Here is a 27,149-nt window from a genome sequence, read left to right on the forward strand (position 1 = left end):
TTGCCTGTTCGCACAGGCACCATGCTTGTTAGTTTAGTTAGTAAGCGAATGTTTACAAGGGGCTGTTCTACTCTGGCAGGTACTGCGCATGGTGCGGCCGAGCGAGCCAAGTCTTGAATACAATCTGCGATGCGGACAGTCAGGTGCACCAAGGGCCGATAGCTTTGTATGCTCTATAGCACCCATAAGCTTGCGCTTCACCTGTGTTCCCGAAGTGAAACGTCACTGTTTATTTTTCTTTCTTCTTGTTTTCGCCTGTGTCCACGGACTTTGTGAGTGCAGGCCTCTGGTACGGTGCCTTGAGGCGTGCGCCCATGGGCGTGGTGCGTCAAGGCACCCTAGCCTACAGCATCACTAGTGGTGGCGGTCACTCCGAATGTTCATCTTAACCTGAAGAGCATATCTGAGGTGGTTCATATTAGCGTTTCTTCTTTTTTTTTGCCCGTTGATTCTATGTAAAACCAAACAAACGTTCCTATGCTGTTTGTTATATGCAAGAATTCGACTTAACCGTGTTTGTCTTAACGAGAGTTCACTGTAAGTCTTATCACCATTTCTTTCTCTGGAAGCGGCACTGCCCAAAAGCACTTCAATTAGACAAGGCTTTAGTTGCCAGAGCAGTACCACCAGCAAGGCCTGTATGATATAAGAAAGATTGCCTGTGGAAAAGTGCGCCAGATTTGCGTTTTCACAACTGTCACCAGTGTGATGGAAATGTCAACCTAAAAGCATGGCATACAGTCCAGCGTTATCCTCACAAGCATTAGAGAGGAGAACGCCTTGCAATAGCAGGGGAAGGGGCGTTTACAAGCAAATTACCTTTTTTTTTTCCCCATAAGACCATTCGACAATTTTGCATTTTGGATGTTATTAACGATCCGCGGGGCAATGGTACCACCCAAAGCCAGATTTTCTACCCGATGAACAGCACACACAAAATACGTGCAATTTTCTCAACCTTACTTTAGATTTCTTTCACATATTCCTTCACGTGATAAAAACACCAGGACTTTTGGCCAAATCAATCGTTCTCACCCCTCAAAGTGGGGAGGTGTCAACCAGAGCAGTGGGCGGCATTTCCCTTTCCCTCCCACTGTAGGAAGAACCCTGATGGCATCGATTCTGCAACTAGTGAGGCAGGATGCTGTGGTGTAAAACGGCAGCTAAGCTGAACACCAAGCATATGCCCACACTCCTACCAGGACCCACAAAAAAAAATATTGAACAGGTGATAGTCACCAGGTGAAAACAATACAGAGAAGCATGACAGCAACCGGATTTCAATGGCATAAAAACTTCATTGTTGTCTCTTAATACCTTTGCTTGCCCTTATTTCCGCAAGTTTAACCCTAAACAACAGTCATTGAGGCTGATGGTCAAACCAAACAATAACAATGTAACTACAGCGTACTAACCTCTGGATAATAAAGAAGGGTTCTCTTCTAAGCATAAGCACGACTGTTTCAAGATGCTCTCTCAACAGCTGCGACTAAATTTCACAGGAAGGAGGAGGCTTGAAGAGCTGAGCAGTAGTTAAACAAGTAATGTTGCTGGTGCCAACATCTCAACAAGGAGACCCATCTTCCTCAGGACGGGCAGATCCCCTTGTTGGAACGTCGGCACCAGCGATATTTCTCGTTCGACCGCTCTTCGTAAGAACATAGCAACATAAGATAACAAAGAGGCACTAGAACCACCATGCTCACCTTTTCCTTGCGAGAGTGCAGGGCCTTTTTACAGCCATTGCATTCATTCACATCATCTTCGTGCTGCCATCGGACTTCACTGTCAGACTGCCGGATCTTCTCCAGCTCGACCTGGGCAGTGCAAAGTTGGGAGCTGGGTGGCGTCTCAAGAGCCTTTCTAAACGGAGGCACCACCGTGACAATTGACACAAAATGACCTATGGTTCAGTGACATATGCATGGTCCCAAAACAGATAACAATGCTGCAGCCTTCCTAGCAAGCCAAAAACAACAAAAAAATCCATCAAAGGCAACTGTAGGAGCAAGTGAAGCTTCACACGGGTTCAACTGTCCTCGCACCCTCTTGCTACCATCAAGCTTCTCATCTTTTAGCGCCATAACGCCACTTCTCATACATGCTGCTTCGCTCTTCATTGATCAACAGGAGACTACATTTCAAGCCGTCTAGGCAGTGTTACGAAAGCCGTCAGCCCAGAGCACCAGTATAGCACGGGCCACAGGGTCACGTCCTTTCTGCCGGGACAAAGCACAGGTGTTCGTCCACCACAGCAGGATGATGTCATCACCAATGCAACTTATCAATCGACACCACACCCTAACCACATCCTCCTTTTCTCTTGTCACAACCCCTCTCCACATTCCTTCCTCATCTTTACAGTCAAACGGTCACAGCATCACAACTTGTCCTACTCACAAGAAAGCTTAGGTTGAAAACATGTGTTCTTGTCATTTATCCACCCTCAGAAAAACCGCCACTATGGCCGGGGATTGAACACGCGATCTTGTGTTCATTAATGTTCCAAATGAAAATTTGCACACTTGACCTAGCACACAGTTTAGTGTTGCCTCGTAGCGTTGCGACCACTCGCTTACTTTTTTTTTTTTGAGCCCTTGTGTTCATTGTGTTCAACAAGAGAAGTGAAACACACAGCAGGGCAAACTGATGACAGACAGATGCTAACAGTCCGAACAGGTGCTAGCATACCTGGAGGGACTGTGACAGCTTGACAAAGTCCCGTTGGACTGCCTCGCTGTTGTCCAGTTCCATCTGCAAGGTCTGCACTCGACCTCTCAGCCGCGTAACCTCTTCTTCCAGTTTCTCCTACGTGGAAACAGCCAGCAGCATGAAGGTGATATTGACACCAATAGCCTTTTGCTCCAGAACAATACTATCTCGGTTTTGCATATGGCACGCACCTATTTGAGCGCCCGCAGTTTACATCTAGTGCTAATTCCAGAAAAAGCGCTGCAGAATAAGCAGCACTGGAAAGAGACGCCAAGACACAGCATCAAGAACAATGACTTTGGTGTGGTGTCAGTTTATTTGATTTAGTGCCCCATTTTCTAAAGTGAATCTGTTCTGACTTGCCGGGTAAACTATTGTTTTACATGGTCGGTGTAGGCAATAAGAGCCAACCACTTCACAACCCAGATTTGGACATTCACAGATGTGAGGCTTTTGCACTGCAATTTAACACGCTTGCCTTCTGTTAATTTGACCCCGATGAAACCGATGAAATTGGTTGAATTATCCAGTGGGTCGAATTAAGCAAGAAGCAACAAAAACGGCAGACCGCACCTGCATTTATTGATTTGGAAGTGTTCGCCCACATTCTAACATGTCCCTAAATCAAATGCACGCCACTTTTTATGGCTTCAAACTAGTAAACTAACATAAGAATTATATTAGAGCTTCTAAACAACATAGAAATTGAATGTATGCCCGATTTTTTAAGCGAAAGAAACGTAACGTGCCTCCAATTCTGGCAAAAAGAAAAAAAAAAGACAATACTAGCAAATTTTACCTTCACAGAAAAACACTTTTACTTACTTAAAGTCTATAGTAATTACTCTCAGCCAGCCCTTTATCGCAATGTTCATTTGTAGAAGTTATTACATGTCAGGGTGCTCCAACATTTCCCAGTATTTCTTGCAAAGCTGAGTGGACACACTGCTCATATAAAAGGGGGGGGGGCATAAAAAGAAAAGAACCATAGCACCACTAAAATGTTCCAGTGCTCCTTTAAATGAAATCCGTGTTTAGAAACTACAAGTTACAAGGAAAATGCCTCAACCAGAAATACCCTCACCCAAATAAACATGCTTTTCTTTGTAAGACAAGAGGCTTGCCTTTGTAGTGGTGAGCTGGTCGTGGCCCCTCTGCAGCGAGACCACCCGATCGTCCAGCTGGCTTGTCAAATGGGCCAGCCGCGCCTCGCATGCCTGCAGGCACTTCTCTTTCTGCTCCCGGAGCTGCCGCTCCTTCTCCAGCTGCTCACGAACGCCCGTTAGCAGATCTGAAAGAGAACATCGTTCAAGCCCCCACGACCAAGCAACTGGTCCAAATTCATAGCCAATCAGTTGGTCCTCAGAGGAGGACAGTGGTATTGTCTGTAGTAGTCAGCCGGTTCTCAAAAGCACGGGAGAGTAGTTGAATTCAATACCAATGAGCTGGTATTAATACAGGACTAATGAAAAATAAGGAGGAATGTTGTGTTAAACCGTATTAGTAAAGTAAAACTGCGCTCCTGCAACTGCAAAGCTGTCACTATTACCACAAGAGCAGGCCAGGTAAGCAAGAAAACGAGGCAAGAATGAAAGGTAGGTGGCGATGCCTCCACGAGTTCCCCCACCAGCGCGCTGTGACATCACAGATTTCAAATGTCTACTCGTACTTATTTCGTTGACTGGTGGCAAGGATGGACCATGTTGCATTCTGAAGGAGCAATATATTCAACCCAGTAAGTTCTGAGAACTCTCACGGCACCAGAGTGGCAGTAATGCGTGAAAACACTTTAAAATCCACGAAGTCGCTGGCATGCCAACGCCTTCTTTACGCATGATGCACCGCTGCCTCCTACACAAGATGCACCACTAAGAATGGAATGCGCAATGCGCAATGCTGCCACTGGAAGTACATTGCGCAGCAGAAGAGGAAGAGAACAAAAAAGGAAAGGAGGCGGGGCTCGTCACGTGATCAAAACATGGTCCCTCGGCAACGGTGTGGGAGAAGACAGGGAAGGACCGCTGCCTGCTGGTGCTGTTCAAGGCAAAGCGGGAAAGTGCGTCTGTTGAAAATGGCGCTTGCCTCCTGGCAGCATGGCATGGTAACAGGACTGTTCAATTTCTTCTATCTTCTCCAATAACGAACCGAGTTAAAAAATTATTTCGGTGGAATGCCTCACAACTTCCAGTGCGTAACCGAAATTTGAAAATGGTGCCTGGTGAAGAGCCCTTTAACACTTTCATGCCTGAGGGCAAAGCAGCCGTTCTTGGGCAGCAGCCTATTAAATACTTTCTTCCTATCACAGAACATGCTTGATACAAATTGAAGAGGAAGAAGTTTTTTTTCTGTTGGCACTAGCCATTGAAGAAAATTTGAAAGAAAATATATATCTAAAGAATTTTGCAGAAAGAAAGAAGAAGTTGTTAAAAACTTCTTATTGCTTTGCACAGAAAGACCTTAAAATTTTTCAGAATAAACATTTCCAACACAAAGAACCTGCGCAATGTTCCAGCAAATATTCTTTCTACTTAAAAATTTCTTGAGATAAAAAAGAAAATACTAACTCTAGTGACTAGCCCTAACGCAATGTGGAACTCGACTCCTGGCCATCTTTCCGCGCAAAACTTGATTTACTGCGTGGTCAAACGATCTCAACCGAAAGATGTTAAAAACCCCTAGACAAGAACTGCGACCTTCAGAACACACAGGATATCTTTATATTAGTGCATGGCAGCTTTGAAACGGTTCGGCAAAGAGAGCGAAACTCTGTTCTCAAATCTGGTGAACCGAAGTTTGTCTTCCATGTCAGTGCTGCTTCCAAAGTCCAAAAGCCCGTGTGCAGATGCATTATAATCGGTAGTATTCCGATATTTGTATGAGTGGTGCGCGACGCTGATGCCATCTTGGAAACTACGAGCGCTCATCACGCCAACCTCGCCCCTTCTTTGGAGGCGTTTTAAAAATCCGCGTGCGACGGAAAAGGAAAACTGAAACTGCCCAAATAGTTTCTAAAGAGCCCGATAAATGGAGCTAGCTTTCCGAGAGCGCTCGGAAAGCTGCAAAATACGAATTTGCGACCATCGCGAGTGGGTTAACGGGCGGAACAGGTGCAGACAGGAAAGTGTTAACACACACACAAAGCATGGTGCACAAGCGTTTTTGCAGGCTCTGGCAGATATACGATATTTTCAAATATTCAATCAAATACTGTGCTATTCGGTAATTGCATTGGATCGAATTTTAGTATTCGAAATTTTAGATGTATTCGACATGAACGAATATGAATGTTTCAAATGCGTACGACCGACAGTTTCAATTTGGGTGAGCAAGTCACATCGCCATTGCAAAGCTCACAGCAAAATAAAGCCAAAGATGAGGAATTTGTTTACGGCCACCGCCACCACATTTGTCAAGTTCAGACATTTCTGTGACACCACCACTTATTTTATTAGGCCAATGATTTCAATGCTGTACAGAGTCTCGCTCGATTTAAGACCTTATTCGCATACACACTGTTGGAATGGTTCAGGTAGTCCCCAGAACTGTCACTTTCGTTCGCAAGATGGTTTCTTGACTTTCTGAGAGCCACACAGGCTGTATGGCTGCTGCGAATAGATCGGCATCGACTCGTCATCCAATCTTAACTTGGGTCACCGACACTCAAATGAAGGAGTGCTGGTTAGGCCTAACAGCCAAGGCAGTGCGGCCGAGGCTACATTTCCCTGCTTGCCTGCATATTGGTGGCTGGAAACCATCGCAGGAAGTTTGCCGGTTATCGAGTGGCTAACCAGTGATCAGGCCTGAGATTACGGACACAAGTTAGACTGACGGCCATGGAAGTAGTGTTCATGTTTTTTGGCGACCAGCTAAGAAATACAGCAAGCATGCCTACCAAGTTCATCTGTGCGTTTACTGGCCAGAATGGGCTACGCTTATGTTTAGCTAGAAAGCATCGAGCCGAATTTGCACAACGCAGCCTAAACTGCCAGTGTCACGCAGTCAAAGTTGCATGCAACACCTGCACTTACCAGAATAGCAATGGTGCATGACACACATGGGGCTGTGTGACAGGTGAAAGTGGAACGCCTCGTCGCCTGAACTATCACAAGATTCAAAGTATGAACTACAACGCTGAACAAAAGTAGATAAATAAATTTTCTGTACTGTTGACCATACTGCAGGCACGGTAAAAAGTGAACTCGCATTCTTGCATAGAAAAATCTGTAAGATATGCCGATATTTAGGATAGGTGCAGATCCATCTGTACATTCTGTTCATCCTGACATTGCTTTTAGTGCCTAGTGATGAAAGGCAACACATGCATATTAAAGCTTGCATACAGTTCTGCACCATGCAAGCACTAAGTGTCCCTACAAAGCTTTGTAAATGTGCCAGACGAACACAAGAACATGCAAGAACACGCAAGCATACGCAGCCACCTGGTACTTGCGATTAGTTTAAACAACCTTGAGTGGCTACAGTATGGCTCGGCAACCGTTCTAACCTTTACAGATAATGGACAGCATGGCTTAAGCACAGCCACATGTCGGCATTAACTCAGTGCTTTCTTGAGGATTAACAGGCGTAGCATGTTTCTAAACATGAAAGGAATATCAGTTCGCAGTTTGCTGTGGGACAATTTAAACTTTCACTTTTAACCTTTAAAATAAGACTGAAGGTGTGCAGGAGTCTCACTAGAACAACAAGCCACAGTCCCGTTCCCTTGTTCTGCACCAGGAGGCGATCTAGTAAATAAGAAAGTCAGTTTCACCTGAAAGGCGAAGCATGCATTGCGATAGCAAATTACTAGACAGCTATACGAAGTAAGAATAGTAGTTCTATAGGCCGTATAAACTTGTGAACATTCGCTTACCAACTAAACTAACACGCACGGTGTCACATACGCATAGGTAAATATGAACACAACTCCCACGATGACTGTGGAAACTCGTCAAAACGCCGGAGTGAGGAAGCGCGGCAGCAGCAGGGAGCGAATTGACCTTCGTGCTGCCTTTCGCTTCAATGTGAACAAAACATCGAAAGCACAGTGCACACGAAGCTACCATCCCTCAGTGCCCTTTGCCCACATCGCAGATAACTTTCAAGGTAGGGCATCCGTGCAGCCGGGCTCTACACAGCCAGCGGCAGAGTAGAACAACCCTACCCCCCACCACCGTCCCTGCCCGCTCCCCGGTGACTCGCACGTGATGGAAGACAGTGGGCTTCCTTCCCACTTTCCTCCCTTGCGCACGCGAGATTGATCCGCAATCGTCGGTTGACCCTCGCAAGTTTCACTCGCACATACAACATACGGCGCACGGCAACAATGTTATCGTGCTTGGACTTTATACGTAACATCCCGGTCCCGCCAATGACAGAAATGTGCCTGGAATGTCTATATAATTGCTACTGCAATAAAATATCACAGATGACTTGAGCACCTGCCTCAAACGAAAGCTGTGCCTGATTCTATAGCTCTGGTGATTTAGAGGGGCACATTGAGAGCGCGTTTTTATTGCGCAAATGGTGCCGGCAGAACAGCGCAGACAGGTAACATTGGCAATGCTCCACAAGAAAATTTATTGAAAATTGACCTAATTCCTTTTTCCTTCACATTCAAATCTAATGCAATTTGCCATTTTATTGTCAGCAGCCGACGACAATACATTAACAACAGATCACACAGAAGGCGACATTGGGAGCTGGTTCCCTGCTTTCGTAGCTTTGGTGCCAATTCTTTCCTACGCCTACTTCACCTCTTTACTTACGGAAAGTTCATTCTGGGTAAGGGTGATGCTCTGGACATTTGTTGGAGCACCAGTGTATTCTTTAGTGTCACCTTAAATGCTCCTACATATGAACGTGCTGCCTGCAGTAGACTTCCACAGTGGCACTATTTTTTTTCCCCAAAACCGCCTTACTGGGAGCAATCACTGCCACCAGCAAGCACACATTCTCAGTCACAAACTTTACATAGGTATATTACAGACAACCAACACTCCACAAGCATACCACGACAGCATGTGCACATAGAAGAGTGAACACGAGATGTCGCGGCACAAGTATTAGGCGCAGAAAGCAAAAAGCACAGGCATACAGACCACTAGAAAGCAGAGAGGAAAAATATATAGATACAGAAGAAAAAGCCAAATAGCAAAAGGAAATAAAAAGCTCAAGCATAAAAAGAATGAGGCCATGCGTGTTCCATCTACAATGAGCATGTATAGGTAGCTTTGTTAAAAATGAGTCCAATAGAGAGGAGGAGCACAGGAGGAAGATGACACGCTTGGCAGTCACGCAACAGGTCATGCACAGATGCGGTACACATAGGGGAGGACACACAGGAAGGCAGCAGGCAGGAGCAGGAAGGAATAAGGAAGACTGGCGGGAGGGCTGCCCACACAGCATGAAGGTACTACAGGGAAGACAGGTAGCAGTCTCCAGGAACTTCTGGGAGAGACACAGAGACAAAGGCAATTGGAAACACTTAATCTCTTCTAGTCACTGAAGGACCCACAACATGTCTTCGTCAATGCAACAAAGTTAATTAAGCAATGGGGCGTTATGTCCTAAACAAAAGAGGAAAATGGAAAGGCAGACGTTAACCCAAGGACTATAACTCTGTCATTACCTTCCTTCGCTGAATTACAGAGGAAAATTAAGCCAGCATGCCTTAATCGTTGTCTTTCCATGTAAGCCTGCCATTTTTAAAGACACACAGTAGGCTTGGAATAAAGGCCTAATGAACAGCTCTAGTTTGGTTTTCACCAATAGGGTACCTCTAAGCCTAGGTAAAATGATTTTTTTTTTTTACTCAGCTACTGTAGGAACGTTAAGGGTTGACGTTAACCTCCCAGCCTTGCCTCTCGTTCCCACCGTCTCTTGCTCAAGTTGAAATAAGGCCACCAACATAGAAAATTGAACCCATGACCTCATGGCTTGATGAACAAACACGTTGCCACTGGGCTGAGTCTGTAAGCCTTGTTTCTAAAATGAACTATCATCTATTGAACAAAAGATCAACAAACAGCCTGACTATAATCAAGAAAACTGAAAAGAAATTAACTATAATAACTTGATGATACCAAAAAAATCCAGTGAGAAATGCACAAGACGAGCAGGGCAGGTCTCCCCCTCTCACCTAGCTGCCGGCGTAGCTGCTCGGCTTCCTGGGTGAGGGTGCGCTCAATCTGCTGCTTGCAGTTCATCTCCGAGCTGGCCTGGTCGCGCAGGAATAGGATCTGGCCCCGGAGGTTTTCTTCTAGGGTCTCTTTGTCTAGCTGCACCTTGATCAGGTCTTCCTGCAGCTGCAGGCACTGGAAACGAAGCTCCTGCACGGAAGAAAGACGGGGGAAAAAAAAATAAGACTTCCACGGTTCCTCCAGTTAGAAATTCATCTATGACAGCAGCAGATTCTCATAGCAGACGCCTCCAACTTCTCGGTAACCATTCTTTCGTTGCGATGTGTGCAATGCTATCTTTGTTCGCTACAGTAATGTATGCAGCGGCCTCCGAAATGCATGCACAAACGCAACCAGTCAGAGCCTTCATGGCAGACAAAATCACTGCATGAACTACCAAGCCCGAATGTTGCATGGTAGCTCAGTGAAAGCTTTCACAGTGCCACATCCTACATCCCGTCCTCCTTATGCTATCCGTTTATTACCAGTTGAAGTATTTCTTGACGTTCTAACAAATCATTAACCTTTGTTTTTGTGTGTGTAGCCTTAGTCAACTTGAACTTATGTTATTAGTACCTCGCTGGCATCACTCCCACTTCAATTTTTGTGCCTCCTTGATCTCGATATCATTTTGCCTTCAAGTTTTATTTATCAGCGCATTTTCTTCCATTGCTTACTGCTTTCTATTTACCATTTCCGCGTATGTATATTTAGAACAGCTATTTAATGTTTGTTTTCCCTTATTCTTTTGTACGGTTCGTTCTAGCGCCTTTTGAACTGTCACATTTTTGTACTCTCCCAGTCCTGCTATAGGCCCTCTCCCTACAACTTACCTTTATGATGTTGCGTAAATGTGGCCGCTCACAACACAATGTGACAGCCCGATGTGGTTCGTTTTCTGCAATCAGTTGAATGTCACGTGCACGCGCTTCCCCTTTTTAAGTCGCCAAGATTTCAAGCTTCTACAAAAGTACCCGAGATTCCAGTTCAATGTGACCTTTAATTCACGAAGTAGCCTCGTGCTCACCTCGAGGGAGTCGGGCAGATTGATGGGCTGGTCCTGCAGCTGCCTCGCCTTGGCCACGTATCGTCCCAGTAGCTGCTGGTTCTCCTGGCTCAACCGCTCGGCCTGGTCCCGCAGGCTCACCAGCTGGGAATGCAGCCGTGACAGCTCCTCGTTTGCCTGCTGCGAAACTTCGGCATGCGCCTGCTGGGTCTCTGCCAGGGCTGCCTCGGATGCCCCCAGGCGGGCCTGGAGCTCAGACACCTGTGGCAAACACCGGACAAGGGGTTCGAGTTCCACAAGTCAACATGGAACAATTCTTTGATGCAACAGCATTAAAAGTATCAAAGCTTGGCTTTTGGTGATGTAGGGTGTGGGGTCTGAAGTGCTCTTGGTAACAAAGTAAACAACAACACAGCAGCATGAATGTACAAAAAGGAGGAATTATTGCTCCTCTCAAATTACAGTGATGACAGCTAGCTGAAATGCATACAAGAACTAGTTCCTCAATGAAATGCTGAGAAATGAAGGCAATCACCAGGAAAGGACAACAATGTTTGTCTTTGCTGTACACCGATGCCTAAGTAATGCACAGGTGTTGTCTGCTGCATGAAACTGCATCCCAGCGATCACGTTCGCCCATAACAGTGCTGCTCTGCAAAAGTGAACAAGAAGCCACCGTGACCTCCGTATTCTAAGGTGTCCCTCCACTCAACACATCACCCGTACACAACAAAGTGGATTGTAGCGCCACCTGCCGGCAGAAGTTGTCCTTGTACTTCAGTGACATTCCACTGCAAATCTTGAGAAGCATAGCGGATTCAGGCGAAGGGTGACAACTCAGGTCACTATGTATGTGCTCATGGTCTTGAGCTGTTGCGGTTATTCCAATGTTGTCACACCAGCTCCGTCATGTCAATGTCATCACACCGTCTACACCGACCTTAATGGCCAAAGTTGTTTAACTCTTACAGGGTCGATTTTTTTCGCCATATGCGACCGCCCAGGTTTGATTTTTTTTAATTGCAGATTCCAATTATTCTTAGGGACCTATTTCAAAAAAAGTTTACCGTAATTTTTCTGGGGTGACCGTGAGAAAAAAATATTTTGTGTTAGTACATATGTACTATTCATTCATGAACAACAACAATAATAAACAAAATAAGCTTATAAGAATGAAAAAGTTGATGCATTATTATACACATAGTTTAGGGCTTTGAAAATGCGCACACTAGAATATTTTGAAAGTCTCAAACGTTCCTGCTCTTACACTAATATGTACGTCTATAACATAATCAAACTGCGTAGGTGCACGCATTCAAGAAAACTGTGTGGTTGGGAGCCCGTCAAAAAAAGCTAAATGTGTGACAGACATCTGCTAATCTTCATTTTATCACCAACCAGAGGCAATTAGTTTTCGCAAGTCTCAAAAAAAAAAAAAAAAAAGAAAGAAAAACTGGAAACGTGTGCACGGCGGCATCCTTCCTATATGCACCCCTGTAAGCACTAAACGAGCGAGAAACAAGCAGTCGCCCCTTGAGCGATTAGTAACGAGATAGCCATAAATTCTGCAAGCACAAGAAGCTGAAACTACTGCCCGCCCGCGCGCACTCCAATGCGCTGGTGGCAGTATATAGATGCACTGGAGCAAACTAGCTCTAAAACAAACCTTGAAACGAAAACCGAGAGCAGGAGATGCGTGAAAAAAAATTCCCTGCATCCCCACATAGTGGCAGCACATGATAGAAAATAAAAAGTTAGGAAATTGGCGCAGTTTTTAAACGTACAGACGGCGCCATAAATATATGGCACCGACCATTTTGGACTTGTTCGCAGCGCCATATATTTACATCATTGACCCTGAAAGGGTTAATAGCTTGGGCCACTAAGTATGTGCTTGTGGTTGTGATGCCGTCGTCACACAGTAGTCGTCGTACCACTCTATACGGTTGTCATCACGCTGTTGTTTTATTATCTTCATCATTTCAGAAATGTCAACCCATTTTGTCATACCACCGTCATCATTCCATTGTCTTCACACCACTGTTATGCCATTGTCATTACTGAATCGCCATCATACAGTCGTCATCACGCATTCGTCGCCATACAATCATTATGCCCTTGTAGTTGTTCCGTAGTCATCATTCTAACTTCACCATCCGACTGTCGGCATGCCACTGTTGTCATGCTGTGGTTGTTACACCATTGTCATAACTTCAGAAACATCATCCCACTTTCGTCACGCCGTGGCCGTCAAACCACTTTCATCGTTCTATTGGTGTCATCCCTTCTTCGTAATTCTACTGCAATTATGCTACCACCACATAATCATGATTGTGCCACTGTAGTCATTGCTTCGTCATCAGACAGTCATGCATTCGTTGTCATACTGTCACCGTCATGGTGTCACGAGGTCGTGGCTGTGCCATCGCTGCTTTGCCAGCTTCGTTATCCTGTTGCCATCATCCGGTTGTTATGTCATCGTCATCCTTTAAGGATAGTCATCTAGTTGTCGTCGTCCCACCACCTTAGTCATTCTATCGATGTCATTCCTTTTTCATCATTCCATCATCATCACTGAGTCATCGTTATAGTTGTCCTGCTGTCATGCTCATCAGCGACCTTGGCAAGTGAGTGCCATAGCAAAGTCGGCCGATGCTGGATACAATGCATGTTGCATATAAATGAAGCAACTGAAGTCTCAGATAACCGCTACCGATTTCAAATAAACACGATTAACACGAGCGAAATAGAAAACGTACGTGCACTTGGATTTTGGGGCACGCTAAAGGATGTCACGCTTTCAAAATTAATCCGGGGTCCACCACTACGGTGTGCCTCATAATCCGATTGCGGTTTTGGCACATACAGCCCCATAATCCAATTCAAGTTTAATGCTTCTGCCACAAGGCAATGTGCCTTGTGAGGCAATAACTATGCTCAACCCTCTCAGAGGTTATGAAATATGGTGCACAACAATGCCTCACGCAAACACTTCTCCCTACGTGTCCTGTGTACTACGCAGACAAACAGCACTGGTGCCCGCAAGGTAACGTTTAACATCAACTCGCCACTCTCGTGTTAGACTACCGTAAAAACCGGAATATAGGTCGAACTTTTTTTCAAAAAACCGTCGCGAAAAGTCGACCCTCGACCTATATACCGGACATTGGCGGAAAAACTACGGAAGTCTTGCAACAATGGGCGGATGAAGTAAACAGCCGCCATCGCCATCAGCAGCGGTGTGGCGTGGCGACGTTGTAGCACCGTCATTTTGCGTTTGCATTGTTTCATTTTGTTTAAAAATGAGCGGAAGCCGACGGCAATTTAACGTCGCCTTCAAAAAAAAGGCCATCGAGTACGCGGAAGCTAACGGCAACCTGGCGGCACAGCGCGAATTTGGAGTGTCGGAAAAAAGCATTCGCTACTGGCGGAAGCAGAAGCAGCTTTTGGTTGCTTGCAGCAACCAAAAGAAAACTTCATTGCGTGGGCGGACTGCAGCGTATCCAGAACTGGAAAACAAGGTTGCGGATTTCATCCGGGAGCTTCGTGCAAGATCGCTGCCTGTGACTGCTGAATCCATCCGTTTTAAAGCGATCGAGATCGCGCGCGCCTCTGGACTGACGAGGGCGCAATTCAAGGGCTCGCCATCCTGGGTGCGGCGTTTCATGAAGAGGAAGGGCTTTGCACTACGTCGCCGTACTTCTGTGTGCCAGAAACTGCCCGAAGAATTCGAGGACAAGCTAATCGAGTTTCAGCGATATGTAATTGCGCTTCGGCAGCAACGCGACTGCATGATCGGACAGATGGGAAACGCCGACGAAACGCCAGTGTGGTTCGATATGCCCTCAAGCCGGACTGTTTCCGAGAAAAGGAGCCAATCAAATCAAGCTTCTAACAACGGGCAACGAGCACTCGCGGTTCACTGTGATGCTCGCATGTACAGCTGATGGGAAGAAGCTGCCCCCTTTCATCATTTTTAAAAGAAAAACATTGCCGAAAAAGGAATTCCCACGCGACGTCATCGTCCGGGTAAATGAAAACGGTTTTATGAACGAATCGTTGATGCTGGAGTGGGTCCGACTCGTCTGGAAGCGGCGACCTGGTGCTCTCTTCGAGCGCGCGAACATGCTCGTTCTGGACTCATTTCGAGGCCACCTCACAGCCAACGTAAAGCGGGCCCTGCGCGACGGCAAGACGGACCTCGTGGTCATCCCTGGTGGACTGTCATCTGTGCTGCAGCCACTAGACGTTGTGCTCAATAAGCCGTTTAAAGATAGAGTGCGCGAACTCTATAATGAATGGATGCTGGGCGATAACCCGACTACCCCCACCGGCCGCCTGCGACGTCCACCGCTTGCGACTGTTAGTGGCTGGGTGTCGTCGGCGTGGAAATCTCTCCCCGAAGAGATGGTGCGCAAGTCTTTCAGAAAATGCTGTATAAGCAACGCGCTGGACGGCACAGAGGACGATGCTCTATGGGACGTGGGCAGCGAGAAGCACTCGACATCGGACTCTAGTTCGGACGACTCCGATGTGGAGTAGCGCTTGCGCACTTTTGTCCTTCTGTGTACTGCACACCCGGCCAATTTTTAACAGCATCGCGCGACCATCGACCCGCGTGTTTGTCAGCACCTTATCATCACGGCACGGAGCGGCGAAATAGCGAAAGTAAGCGCATGTGTATACATGCGCGTATCTCGTTTGTTTCGCCGCTTAGAGCCGTTAATAAGGTGCTCACAAGCACGCGGGTCGATGGTCGCGCGATGCTGTTAAAAACTTAGCCAGGTGAACATGCGAGCAGCATTTAAATAAATACTGTCACCATTGTGCAACCGGCTGAGTCGCATTTGTTTCAAGGTAAGGGTGTCTTTCAGTACTTTTGCTATTGAAAAATATTTTTTTCATTTTTAGGATTGGTTAGTTGGGGGGTCGACCTATATTCCGGTCCGACCTATAGTCCGGTTTTTACGGTAATCGTTGAAGAAATTAAGCTTACCCGCCGTTGTTGCTCAGTGGCTGTGGTGTTGGGCTGCTGAGCACGAGGTCGCGGGATCGAATCCCGGCCACGGCGGCCGCATTTCGATGGGGGCGAAATGCGAAAACACCCATTACTTAGATTTAGGTGCACGTTAAAGAACCCCGGGTGGTCGAAATTTCCAGAGTCCTCCACTACGGCGTGCCTCATAATCAGAAAGTGGTTTTGGCATGTAAAAGCCCATAATTTAATAAATTAAGCTTAACCGTAGACATCACCGCTAATTATCGTCACTCAAAGCATCTAGCATAAAAAGCTTTGCTTACATCGATTCCTTTCCGTTGATTCTATCAATTCCATCGATTCTCTCCGTTTGCAATGTGCCGCACGAGAGAAATTGTCCGCACCAGCCAATACATTGCGAAATGAAAACACTTATAGAGCTGCACTTTAATTTTACATTAGAGAGTACTGTAATCGTCGGTGAACTTTTTTCAAGTTCTGTTTTATACAATAATTTCTTTATATTGAGTCGTCTTGTGTGATGGATGCACGCACGAGTTTTCTTTTTGGGTAGGTATAGAAATGCTTACACATTTAAAGAATGACCCAATGGAGTTGCGCTTATTCTTTTACCGGTCCACACATTCCCAGAAAACATGTTCTTTTGGCACTAACGTTCAATACATCTGCAAACTGTGATCGTATGATATGCTTTCTGGCCGCTAGATGCCGTCTAAACCAGAAAAGGCCTGAGGTGCATGCAATCGAGAACAGTAGCCACCCGTGAGAACGCTGACGTTCACTCAGTTTCTTATTCCAGTGTCAGCAAATCTCCTTCAGAGTCCACACCTGCTGCATTCACAGCAATCACTGCACCTTCACCTATTTGTTTTACAGCGCACGGGGCATAGTGCTGTTGGAAGCGCACTGCACGCTTTTAGTAGGCGATAAGACAATTGCGCCGCAGTTCCCTGTCGCAGGCACCGCAATGCGAGCGTCACGTTTCACTCTGGCGGTATCTGGCATTGCCCGCCAACTCCACTTCGCTCCAGTTTCCCGTCGCTGTCCTAAAACACTACGCAATAGGAAAACAACAAAGCGCCACCCAGGTCACCGCCGGAGCCCCATCAGTTCAGCGCGCGCCGGCGTCTCTCGCCGCGACGGTTCACGCAATTCTTTGCATTACGTAGATGTCTACAATAGTTGAGTATGTCAAATTTTTCAGTTGCTTCGGATCGTATGTTTTCTCGGTTGGTACACCTTTTAACGCATTTTTCCCAAACTGTAAAATGAGGTTCTACTCTACAAATCGTTTCTACGAATAAAAAAATTTCCCGAACTTTTGCCAGTTTTTCTGCTTAAATAAATGCTGTTTTCATTTTGTGAACGCTGCCCTCACTTTTTTGTTCAGTTGACATTCGAGGGAAGTTTTTTTTTTTTTCCGGTTTTGGCCATTTGGGGGTCGGCCTGATTTGAGTAAATATGGTAGGTATATGTACTTAAGTAGGTGTGGTTACGAAAGACAAGGTATGGTCAGAGTATAAACACTATATCATGTAGACACCTGATATGTTATATAATGACATCAACGGTTCATATGCATTTGGGTTTAAAAGCAGCAACCAAGAAGCAGTTGCGCTGTTCTGTTTGAGTTCACCACAGGTAACATAGACTCTTAGACAGCAGCAGGTCGATAGAAGTAGTGCATCATAAGTTGCAAAATCGCACACAACTGTGAGGTAAGATAAGTCATGTTGATGTTGACTGACAATCATCAAATAATAAGATGCCACAGTGCTATTGTATTACAGTTTCTCAGGTAAAATAACGAACCCGCATGTTTTCTTCCTCGCCTTGGATTGAAGAAATTGTACTCAACCAGTTCAATGGGAGCAGATTTACGTGTTCCACTGGTCATCTAAGATAGACTCACTCTGAAGGAAAGCACTCCCTTTCGTTCTGCCACTAGAGCATCTCCCAAGAGCACAAGCCTTGTCCCATTTTAGTGATTTCAACAATATGCTTTTTTCCCCCCCTCTTGGATGTTAACAGCTTTAGGCCAAGGCAAGAATGGATTAATATTTCATTAAGTATACAGATGACAGACAGAAGTAGCCACACTGAAATCACTACCCTGCCCCGACAATCACAAAATCTTACTCAACACAACGTAAGCAGCATTTCGGCAATATGAAAGGAACAGACCTGGTGCTGGACGTCAGTGGCCGAGTCGGCAAAGCGCTGCTCGAGCTGCTGCCGATGGTCGCGCTCTCGGCTCAGGTCCTGCCTGGCTGTGCCCAGCTCCTTGGCGTGCCGGTCCAGGTCCCGCTGCACCTGCTGCAACTGCAGCTCGTAGTTGCTGCACATCTCGCACGGCTGGCAGAGGCGCTCTCGCAGCCGCTTCAGCTGTGCGAAAGCAGGAGAAAGAATTCCGCCATCAGGAGAAACACACACGCAGCTGCAACACAATGTTAGAATCTATAAATGACGCAAAGCTCGTTTGAGTTAGCGAGATCACAACAGTAGCAGACAACACGAGTGCAGCCGTGTCGCCAGTATACTTGTTAGCTGTTTCTGTGACATGTGATGCTCGTCGACGGAAGATGGTTGATGGGAGGTGCATGCACATAGAAGTACAACACACATCTAAATATATTTATGGCTTCATACCCTTTGTGTTACAGTGGCACATTCATTCTGGGGGATCGGCCAGGAATGGCACAAACACGGTGAGCTAAGTTCTCTACTAGGCCCGACAGCAGCCAGCAGCAAGTTGCCTGTTCAAGCACATACCCAAGTTGTCTGCATATATCTACAACTATATCTTGTAAGGAATTGACGACGAACGCCAGACCTCATGGAAGAGGCAAAGAAAGCTTCACTTTAAAAGACTGACCCAAACGAAGGGCATGTGTTCACAAGTGCCGTGAGGCCAAGATCATCACAGCTGTCATTGCTATGTGGCCGCTGACACTAACGTTTAATGGAGGCGGCCTTCAAGAAACCGGAGCAAGCGACAAGAAGTTGTGGCAACCGTGTTGCTGTGACAGTGCGACTGACTGCACCAGCGGAAAATGAGAAACCCCACCAGCAAATCCAAACTTTGTCACTCACCACTGGGCATGAACCACCCTAGCAGTCTAAGGTTGTGACCACTGCAAGGCTACACAAGGAGACTGCAAAGCTCCCAGTACCGGAGCTTGCTTAGTTATGCCTCATAATCTTCTCATTAAATATTTTGAGAAATCGGAACTGCAAAAGTAGCAAATGCAGTTGGCAGGCTGGTTCTATGCAGCCCACATCAAGTCACACTTCTCTCCAGGCAGCTGCACGGTAAGCAGTACATTCGTACAATGACTTCGCCGGAAGCCAGCAGGTAGAGTAACCAACCAGCAATTCCGGAACACATAATTCAGATGTGCCAAACTCTCAGACAGCTTCGTAAGCCTGCCACTCACTTCATAGATGTACTAATGTACAATGACAAGCAAAATTCTGGGCGCCTTACAGCACATCACTTCTATATTTCAGACTCTTTCTGCAAGAACACATGCTAATTCACTAGACTCGTCCCCAGATACAGTGGAACCCCGTTCATACGTTTTTCACCGGACCGGGGAAAAAAAACGTAACAGCCGGGAAAACGCAACAGTGAGGCAAGCTCCGAAAATGAATGAAAAAAAGGGCAGCTTCAACTATAGACAATTTATTTCCACAGAGTGCGCTTAGGACTTAAAAAAGTCTAGAATGATGGCTTGCCGTTTCTTTCGCTCGCTAGAAATCGCCACACGTTTCTCAATAGCCTGGAAGGCCGCATTGCTGTCAGCGTCGCTGTGAGGTGCGACGTACCTGCGGAGGAGGTCTAGAGCCGTGACGGCTTCTCCAAAGCTAGGATTTGGCCACTCCCCGGCATCATGCGGCTCGTGCTTCTCGTCGTCACCGCGCCACGGCAATGGACAAAGGAATATCCGCGGGAAATTTTGCCCTCTTTGGCGTAATCATGCTAACCTGCTAACGATTGGTTAGTATTGCTGCGGAGCGCGCGCGTCCGAGCAGCCCGGTTGCGCGCGGCGCGCCGTGGGAGAAATGTAAACAAGAGAGGAGAGCTGGCCCGATAGGCGGAGCAACGCCACGAGCAACGCCAACTTTCGGTTTCACTTTTGCTTCACAAAGAGTGACGCGAGGGCCTCTCCCGAGTTTCCTTCCTCCGTGAGTCGACCCGTCCAACAACCATGCGGTGACCCTAATCACAGTGATGATAGTGAGAGCATTTTTCACGAATGGCCACTTAGTGGCGGCCTCTCGAACTGGCGTGCGGCTTCTTGCAGCCAGTTCCATAGCCAAGCCCGGCCAAGCCCAACCAAAACTTGTCAAAAGCCAAAATGGCGGCTGGAGCGCGTTGCCTACTTCAGCCCAGGCGGGCTCGGAGTGCTAAGTTGCGACGTATCATGCGGGAACGTTTTCACAGCTACGACGTAACAGCGGGGTTCCTCATACATTGGATCCTATGGAAGCTATGCCGGGACCGCATGAAAACGACGTAGCAGCCGGGAAAATGCAGCAGTGAGGAACGTAACAGCGGGGTTCTACTGTATAAGCAAAACAAAACTAAATTATGTGGTGTTACATGCCAAAACCATGATTTGATTATGAGGCACACTGTGGTGAGGGATGCTCCGGATTTTTTTTGACCGTCTCGGGTTTTCTTAAAGGGCCCCTGAAACTGTTCGCACAAATTTTGTAGACGCGTAGGGCACAGCTTAAGTAGAACATTCGCACCACAATTTAAGTGAAGCGTTACGTATTAATGGAGCTACAAGCGATTAGAAGTTACCCTCCTCCCCGTCCACGCTTTTCCTCCTCAACTCGTTCGCCGAGCGAGCGGGGCTACGCACCGCCTTCACTGGTCCTGCGTCACGATGCGACGTCACATCGTCCACTTCCGGTTGTTTTGGAGCCCGCCCCCGCCCGCGCAAGACCTCTCCGCTAGCCGCTTGGCTGTCGACCCCAAGCGAGAGCTATCGAAGCAGCGTGCGTTGCGAGCATTCTGTCGTAGCGCCGAACGTGTCTGGTATTCCGTTAACCATAGGCAAGCTGGTCATTTCGGCAAATCAATGGAGGCATAAACTCAAGCTGATGAATGAACTTTGGCGTAGACGTACGTGAGCGGCGTGATCGGTCTACACGGTCCAGACACTTGTTGGCGCAGCGCTTAACCAGCCAAAGAAAGCGCTAATATATTGCTCTAACCAAGTGTAAAACATTTTAAACATTTATAAAAACAACGTGTCGATGATTACATTCCTGCGAAAAATACGCACCAGCAGCAAAGAAGAATACGCTTCGTTGCTGCTACTGTGTATGGTTGCGCTCTATGCCACCAGGTGGCTGCACCGTGCAGACCATTCACATTTGCCCTTCTGCTCATCTCGGCTCATCCCGTTACGGCACAGTCAAGCGGCCAGACCCTGTCCCCTTTAGCTTACGTTTGCCCTAATACGGGACTTGCGAAACGCTGTTGCGTTAGTAATCTGCCGGTGTAAAGTGACGGCCACAAACGCGCAAATCCTGGCGCCGATCGGATAGCGGTAGTCCGATGCGCAGACTGAGACCAACTGTGACCGCGGAGCTCTCGTCAAAATGGAGTACGTTGTAACACAAGCAGACGACACTTGCTGTGTGCCGGAAGTGCTTAAGTGTACTGAAAAATTGTTCTTGTGCATTCTCTTTATGCTACTTTCTTTTCATAAAAACAAATTAACTAACATTCCAACTATTACGAAGATCATTTGTTTACCATAAAGTTGGAAAAATTATCGATCACGCGCCCTGGTCAGCCAATCGGATAGCTCGCCCCACTGACGTCGTATGGGTGATTTCGGTCATATGGGTAGGGGCGGCTTAAAATTCCGCCGAGCAGTGCGCTGCGATCGGCAGCGATGTGCATTTTTAAAACCTTATAATAAATTACACGTTTTACGCAGAGCACTTAGATGTGTCAATTAATGATCAGAAGGACCTACTCTAAAGACTCAGTACGTTTGTAGAAAATCGTCAAAAGCGTTTCAGGGTCCCTTTAAGATGCACGCAATGCACGGCACAGAAACATTTTCGCATTCTGCCCCCGTTGGAATGCGGCGGCCATAGCTCAATATAAGGGGGAGGAAAAATGTTTCTGTTTTGATGCACTGTCAGCACCTCCTTAAAACTGGAAGTGGCCAAACGACACTAATGCACGACTCCGAAGAACTCCAGAGTATGACCTGGTTAGCTCAATAGTCGCTAGGTGCACCCAAACCCCAGAATAAGCCAAGCCAAGATAGTTGTCAAGCTTGCATGAGGATGTTGTCCAATTACAGCCCCCGCATCCAGCACTTGTTCCTTGATGTGTTAAACAGTGACACGATCTAGGGCAACTTAGTTGACTGCTGTTACAAACTAGTGTTGTTTAGCATCATCGGCAGCCTCAAACAGTGTCAACTCCCCCTTCACTGTCTGCACCAACAAGGACAACAGTGATGCAAGACAAGTGCCAACACCGAGAGTTGTGAAGAAACTAGGGATCATTCAGCTGGTAAAGCGCTGTGAAACTTTTTCTAGTCACCTGGGGATGCATATTTGGTTTGCAAGCATTAACGGTACCTGTGTCTTTCTATAGTGACAGTACGACACTGGTCAAAATAGACTTACAGACTGCTGCAAGCATATCTGCATGCAGCAATATGTTGGAAATCTTTCCTGTGTACATGTAGAATAAAAACACTTATTTTTGTTATTTTTTTTACTCCCAATTATATTAAAACTTCTATGCATTCTTTGAAAACTTTGAATATTTAACATTAAAAAATGAAATGGCATAACGTATCTCATGCTCTCTTATAGACAGCTCTGTGCCATTCAGGCACTGTAAAAAAAAAGGGTACATTCCAAGTCCTTGGCACACATACCTCTTCTTCAAGTAGCCTCCATTCCTTATCGCTGACAACCCGCTTGCCGACACCAAGTCCATCATCGTAATCTGTGCGGGCCACTTCCATCAAGGACTTCCGGGCTTCCATTTCAGGCGTTGCATCTGCAGTTTTTAAGCCATCAAGAAATGAACTTCAAGACACACTCTGAACAGCTTTGTTAAATATTACCATGCGTCGCTTTACTTTTAGCCAGTGTACATTTTACTGGATTATCACTGTTAAAGCTCGACGCAAGACGTGCCTACAGTATTCAAAAAGAGGTGTGTATGATCAGATTGAGCGTACATCCCGAACAGTGCCCTGCATTCTTCAATGTACGTGAACATAATCAATTACTCTGGAGTGTATGACGAGACATCCATAAGTAGTGGACACACCTGATCCAGGAGAGTAAATTCAACACTCGATGCCTGCGCTCGCTTCTATCATACGATTGTGATTCGAGTGTTTCTTGCCTTTCAGGGCCACAAATTCGTGCAACAGAGAGTTGTTAAACACTTCTGGTAGTCAGTGTTTCTGGTTCTTCACCGTCATTACAGTGTGACAATATACATCAAAGCTTCTACATTTCTGTAATGCTCACTACGGCCAATGTTTTGACAGATATACTTAAAATTGTCAAAATACTTACAGGTTTTTGATGGGTCACTAGTGTGACGTTCTGGACACAAAGAAAAAGCATTAAATCTCTTTCACTGGGAGGTTGCGCACATGTAGGTACGACAGTCTGTACTGTTCAAAGTGGCATACTACCCAGAAAGAGAACACATTATACAATCAAGCCCACTTACAGCAAACACATTCCATGGTTCAAGATGCATTTCACTACAAGAACTCACTAGAACCTAACTGGCACTTGGAACAATCTAAACCAGTTGACGGCTTGCACGATCGGGGGTGGGGGGCACCTTGAAAAGTGAAGTAAAAGTGGTTTGTCTGTAGTTGGGCACATGCTCTCTTTGGAAGCATTTTGCGAGAGTAGCAAAACCGGTGCTAACACTGTCGCCTCCACCTCGTTTTATGAGTCGGCTGGATGCACAGTCGAAGCCAGACACCACAAACACAGATATATGACGAAGTAAATAGTTGTATATAAGCATCTATGCCAAGTACAACGCTCACGGAATGAAACGCGTCAATTTAGGGCTAACTAATGCGCATGCTTTCGTTTCCACTGGCGGCAGTTCGTGTCACATCGACGCAATTCTGGCGCGTACACTTACGTTGGAGTCGGAGTCACCTTCGGTGACTAAATTCCTTGCGACATGGCATGGTGCCTCTCGCGTACTTTGCACATATGCAGGGTTCTACTGAATGCTCCGTGTCACGTTTCATTCCATGAGCACTGTACAGGCCTTGCACAATGGTGGGCCTTACATGAGTAAATGCAGTAGTTAAGTTCTGACATTAAAGTTTAAAAAAAAATGAAAACGGTTTTTTGTTCACAAATGAGCCAAAACGAAAGTCTCACCAGAGAGTGCGCTAAGTTGGTCGCCCGTCAAGCCGATGCCACCACCAGCGATAACAGCCCCACCGTAGTCGCCCAGCGATCGAGTGTCCTCCATTCCTTTCATGGCCGGAACGGACAGAGAGTTGTCCGTCTCGGAGGGCAGGTCCGAGCTTGACAGGGATCGCCGATGGCTCTGCTTGGCCGCTGAGAGAGTCGCAGGCGGCTTGCAGGCATTCAGGTCGGCTGGGGAGCTTCGCAGGCGCTGCTGAATGTCAGGGGAGATGCATTTCTGTTACTGGAGCTTACACTGCATTAACTCCTTACTGCCATTAGCATCGTATTAGTTAAACTGGTAAACGCCAACATACTAACGATGCAGCGATGGAACGATCCTGACAGGCTGACACTCTTAAACCCTGTCCCACAGCTAAAAAAAGAAAAATTATGCAGATCCAATGCATACGTTGGGATCTATGTGAAGCAAAGGTTGCATGAAGTGGTTAGCTAAATGCTCTAAAGCCTTTTTTCTTCTGCAACTCGTCTTGCAGGATAGAAAATATGTGCCTGCCCAGCAGGATGGCAAGATGCAGAGACCCCGACTCTGTGACAGAGGTGACCCAAGCAACAAGGATTACCCTCTCCGGGTCGGCCCATTTTTTTGTTACACCATCTCTGCGATTGGGCCAGCGTACTCTTGCACTATCTCCAAGAACAGTCCCGTTTAGCCGGCAAGAAGACGACGGAGCAGACGCGTCGAATCCCGAAAAAGACGGCATCAAATGCTTTGCTCTAATAATGGAATCGTGTGCTTGAAAAGGCATGTATTTGTTGCACTGAGGATATTTCGACACAATTTGTTACTTGGCCACCCAATTCTGTCAAGAAATGAACCAGCCCCACAGGTGCCTCTGTAGGGGCAGTACGGATGGGGGCACTTCATATATGCAGACTTGTCATGCGAGCGCTGTCCTGCGTGCGAGTAACACGGCAAGACAGCAGCAGTAGCCACGGTCAGCGACCGCTGGGAGGGTTCGCCTAGAAAGCTTTTTTTTAGAAGTACCGACTCACGTCGTTGGACTTCCTTCCTGGGAGTGTGCTTGCTTTGGAGAAGAGCCGGGGCTCCAATGCCGTAAACCTGTAGTGAACCCTGGGGCTGCTTGTGGGTAGCGGAGAGACAGAATGCAGGGCCTCCTGCAGCTCAGGTTCTTGCAGTGGGCAGGGGACTAGCTCAGAGCTCGGGCCTGCAGAGAGACGGCAATATCACGCAGATGTACATGACAGTGCTAAATCATTCACACCAGAACACGTAAAGGGACACAAAAGCAAAACAATAAACAAGTTTGGATGGATGAAGAGTTGTTTGAAAGCTCTACTTGTCGTTAATTTCAATATAATAGGCTGGTCATTAGAAGAAGAAATGACGATCAAAGCTTTTTTTTTTTTTTTCCGCAGTATCTCCATCCAGCGCCAGTACGTCACTGTGACGTTGCGGATTTCAAAGTACTATTTTTTCATACTTAGGCTGTGTTGGCTCGGCAAAGTTCCCGAAACTCGCCATGTTCAATCTGCGTCTTCTTTAGAACACACTGTAGTTCATCTTTACAGCTAAGGAATTAACTAGGCCCGAGAAGGCGCCGCCAAAGCCCATGACGTCACAGCAAACTGGTGCGGGAACTCCAAAGACGCATCTCCACCCGTCTTCGTGCTATTTCGCTTCTTCTGGCTCACCAAGTGTCTCATCTTGGTAAGAGAGGTGTTTCTGATATTGTAGAAGGGCAATTTACTGATACATAAGGAATCGTTCCTCTCTTTTAGTCTGCCTTTAAGGTCAGCTGCAACAAAATTTCACTTTCATTCATTCATTTACTGATACTGTTAGCGCCATCAGGGCATTTCACAGGGACAGAAAAGCACACTCTAAAACATAAGGCACTCCCATTAGACAAACGGCAAGGCGTTAACAACATGTGCACAAGAAAAATGGATAATTGCAGGAGAAGCATATCACTTTATACAAATAAAAAAAAAATGATACCGTGACAGTATGCAAGGTCCGGGTACACCATATAATTTAGATTCAAAAACTGCACTTGCACGTGGAGGCAAAACAATGTAGTTGGGCAACCTTTTCCATTCACTGATTGCCAAAGGAAAAAAAAAAATTCATGCTTTGGCTAAATTAAGTTGACAATAAATGAGTGGAATATACTACTGACGCAATCATTGCAAAGCTGCAGGGCTGGTAATTGACTAATTTTTTTGTTGACTGCCCTAGCGCCTAGGCAGACAACATGTCCAACTGGTTCTGCAGCCGGTTTCGGCTTCTTGCACCTGCAAAACTGATGCCTATCTCATTACTAATCGCTCAAAGGGAGACCACTTGTTTCTCGCTCGTTTAGTGCTCACAGGGGTGCGCATAGGAAGGATACCGCCGTGCACGCTTTCCGCTGATATCTTTTTTTTTTGGGGGGGGGGGGGGGGGACTCACGAAAACTAATTGCCTCTGTTTGGCAATAAGATGATCAGCGGTAGTTTGTCACGTTTTGCTTTTTTGATGGGCACACAATCACACAGTTTTATTGAGTGAGTGCACCTACACAGTTAGATTACGCTACGGATGTATGTATTAGTGTAGGAGCAGGAACATTTGAGCCTTGCGAAATACTCTCGTGCGCGCATTTTCAAAGCCTTGAACTATGTGTATCGCAATGCATCAAATTTTTTATTCTTATGTCTATTTACTTTTTTATTGTTGTCATTCCTGAATGGAAAGTACATACATACCAACACAAGATGATTTTTTCTTGCTTTACGGTCAGCTTAGAAAAATTACGGTAAATTATTTTCAAGA

The 27,149-nt window shown here is 46.4% G+C and overlaps 1 protein-coding gene across 5 annotated transcripts in view; it reads right to left on the minus strand.

Annotated features, from left to right (window-relative positions):
• The window catches only part of LOC142575621 (rab GTPase-binding effector protein 1-like), a 59,559-nt gene that overhangs the window by 9,358 nt on the left and 23,052 nt on the right, over positions 1–27,149 (minus strand). For 2 of the 5 annotated variants that reach the window (XM_075685131.1, XM_075685128.1), the window contains exons 8-16: positions 25,367–25,539; positions 24,320–24,563; positions 22,825–22,949; positions 18,083–18,283; positions 10,921–11,160; positions 9,854–10,043; positions 3,837–4,003; positions 2,692–2,808; positions 1,707–1,817 (exon numbers count right to left, since the gene is read on the minus strand). In XM_075685131.1, coding sequence (XP_075541246.1) covers positions 1,707–1,817; positions 2,692–2,808; positions 3,837–4,003; positions 9,854–10,043; positions 10,921–11,160; positions 18,083–18,283; positions 22,825–22,949; positions 24,320–24,563; positions 25,367–25,539 — 1,568 coding nt within the window. Of the gene's footprint in view, positions 1–1,706; positions 1,818–2,691; positions 2,809–3,836; positions 4,004–8,333; positions 9,163–9,853; positions 10,044–10,920; positions 11,161–18,082; positions 18,284–22,824; positions 22,950–24,319; positions 24,564–25,366; positions 25,540–27,149 lie in introns of those variants that run through there. The other 3 variants (XM_075685130.1, XM_075685133.1, XM_075685132.1) reach the window with 3 other exon arrangements.

Source organism: Dermacentor variabilis, chromosome 3, assembly GCF_050947875.1.
Source record: "Dermacentor variabilis isolate Ectoservices chromosome 3, ASM5094787v1, whole genome shotgun sequence".
Lineage (NCBI taxonomy): Eukaryota > Metazoa > Arthropoda > Arachnida > Ixodida > Ixodidae > Dermacentor > Dermacentor variabilis.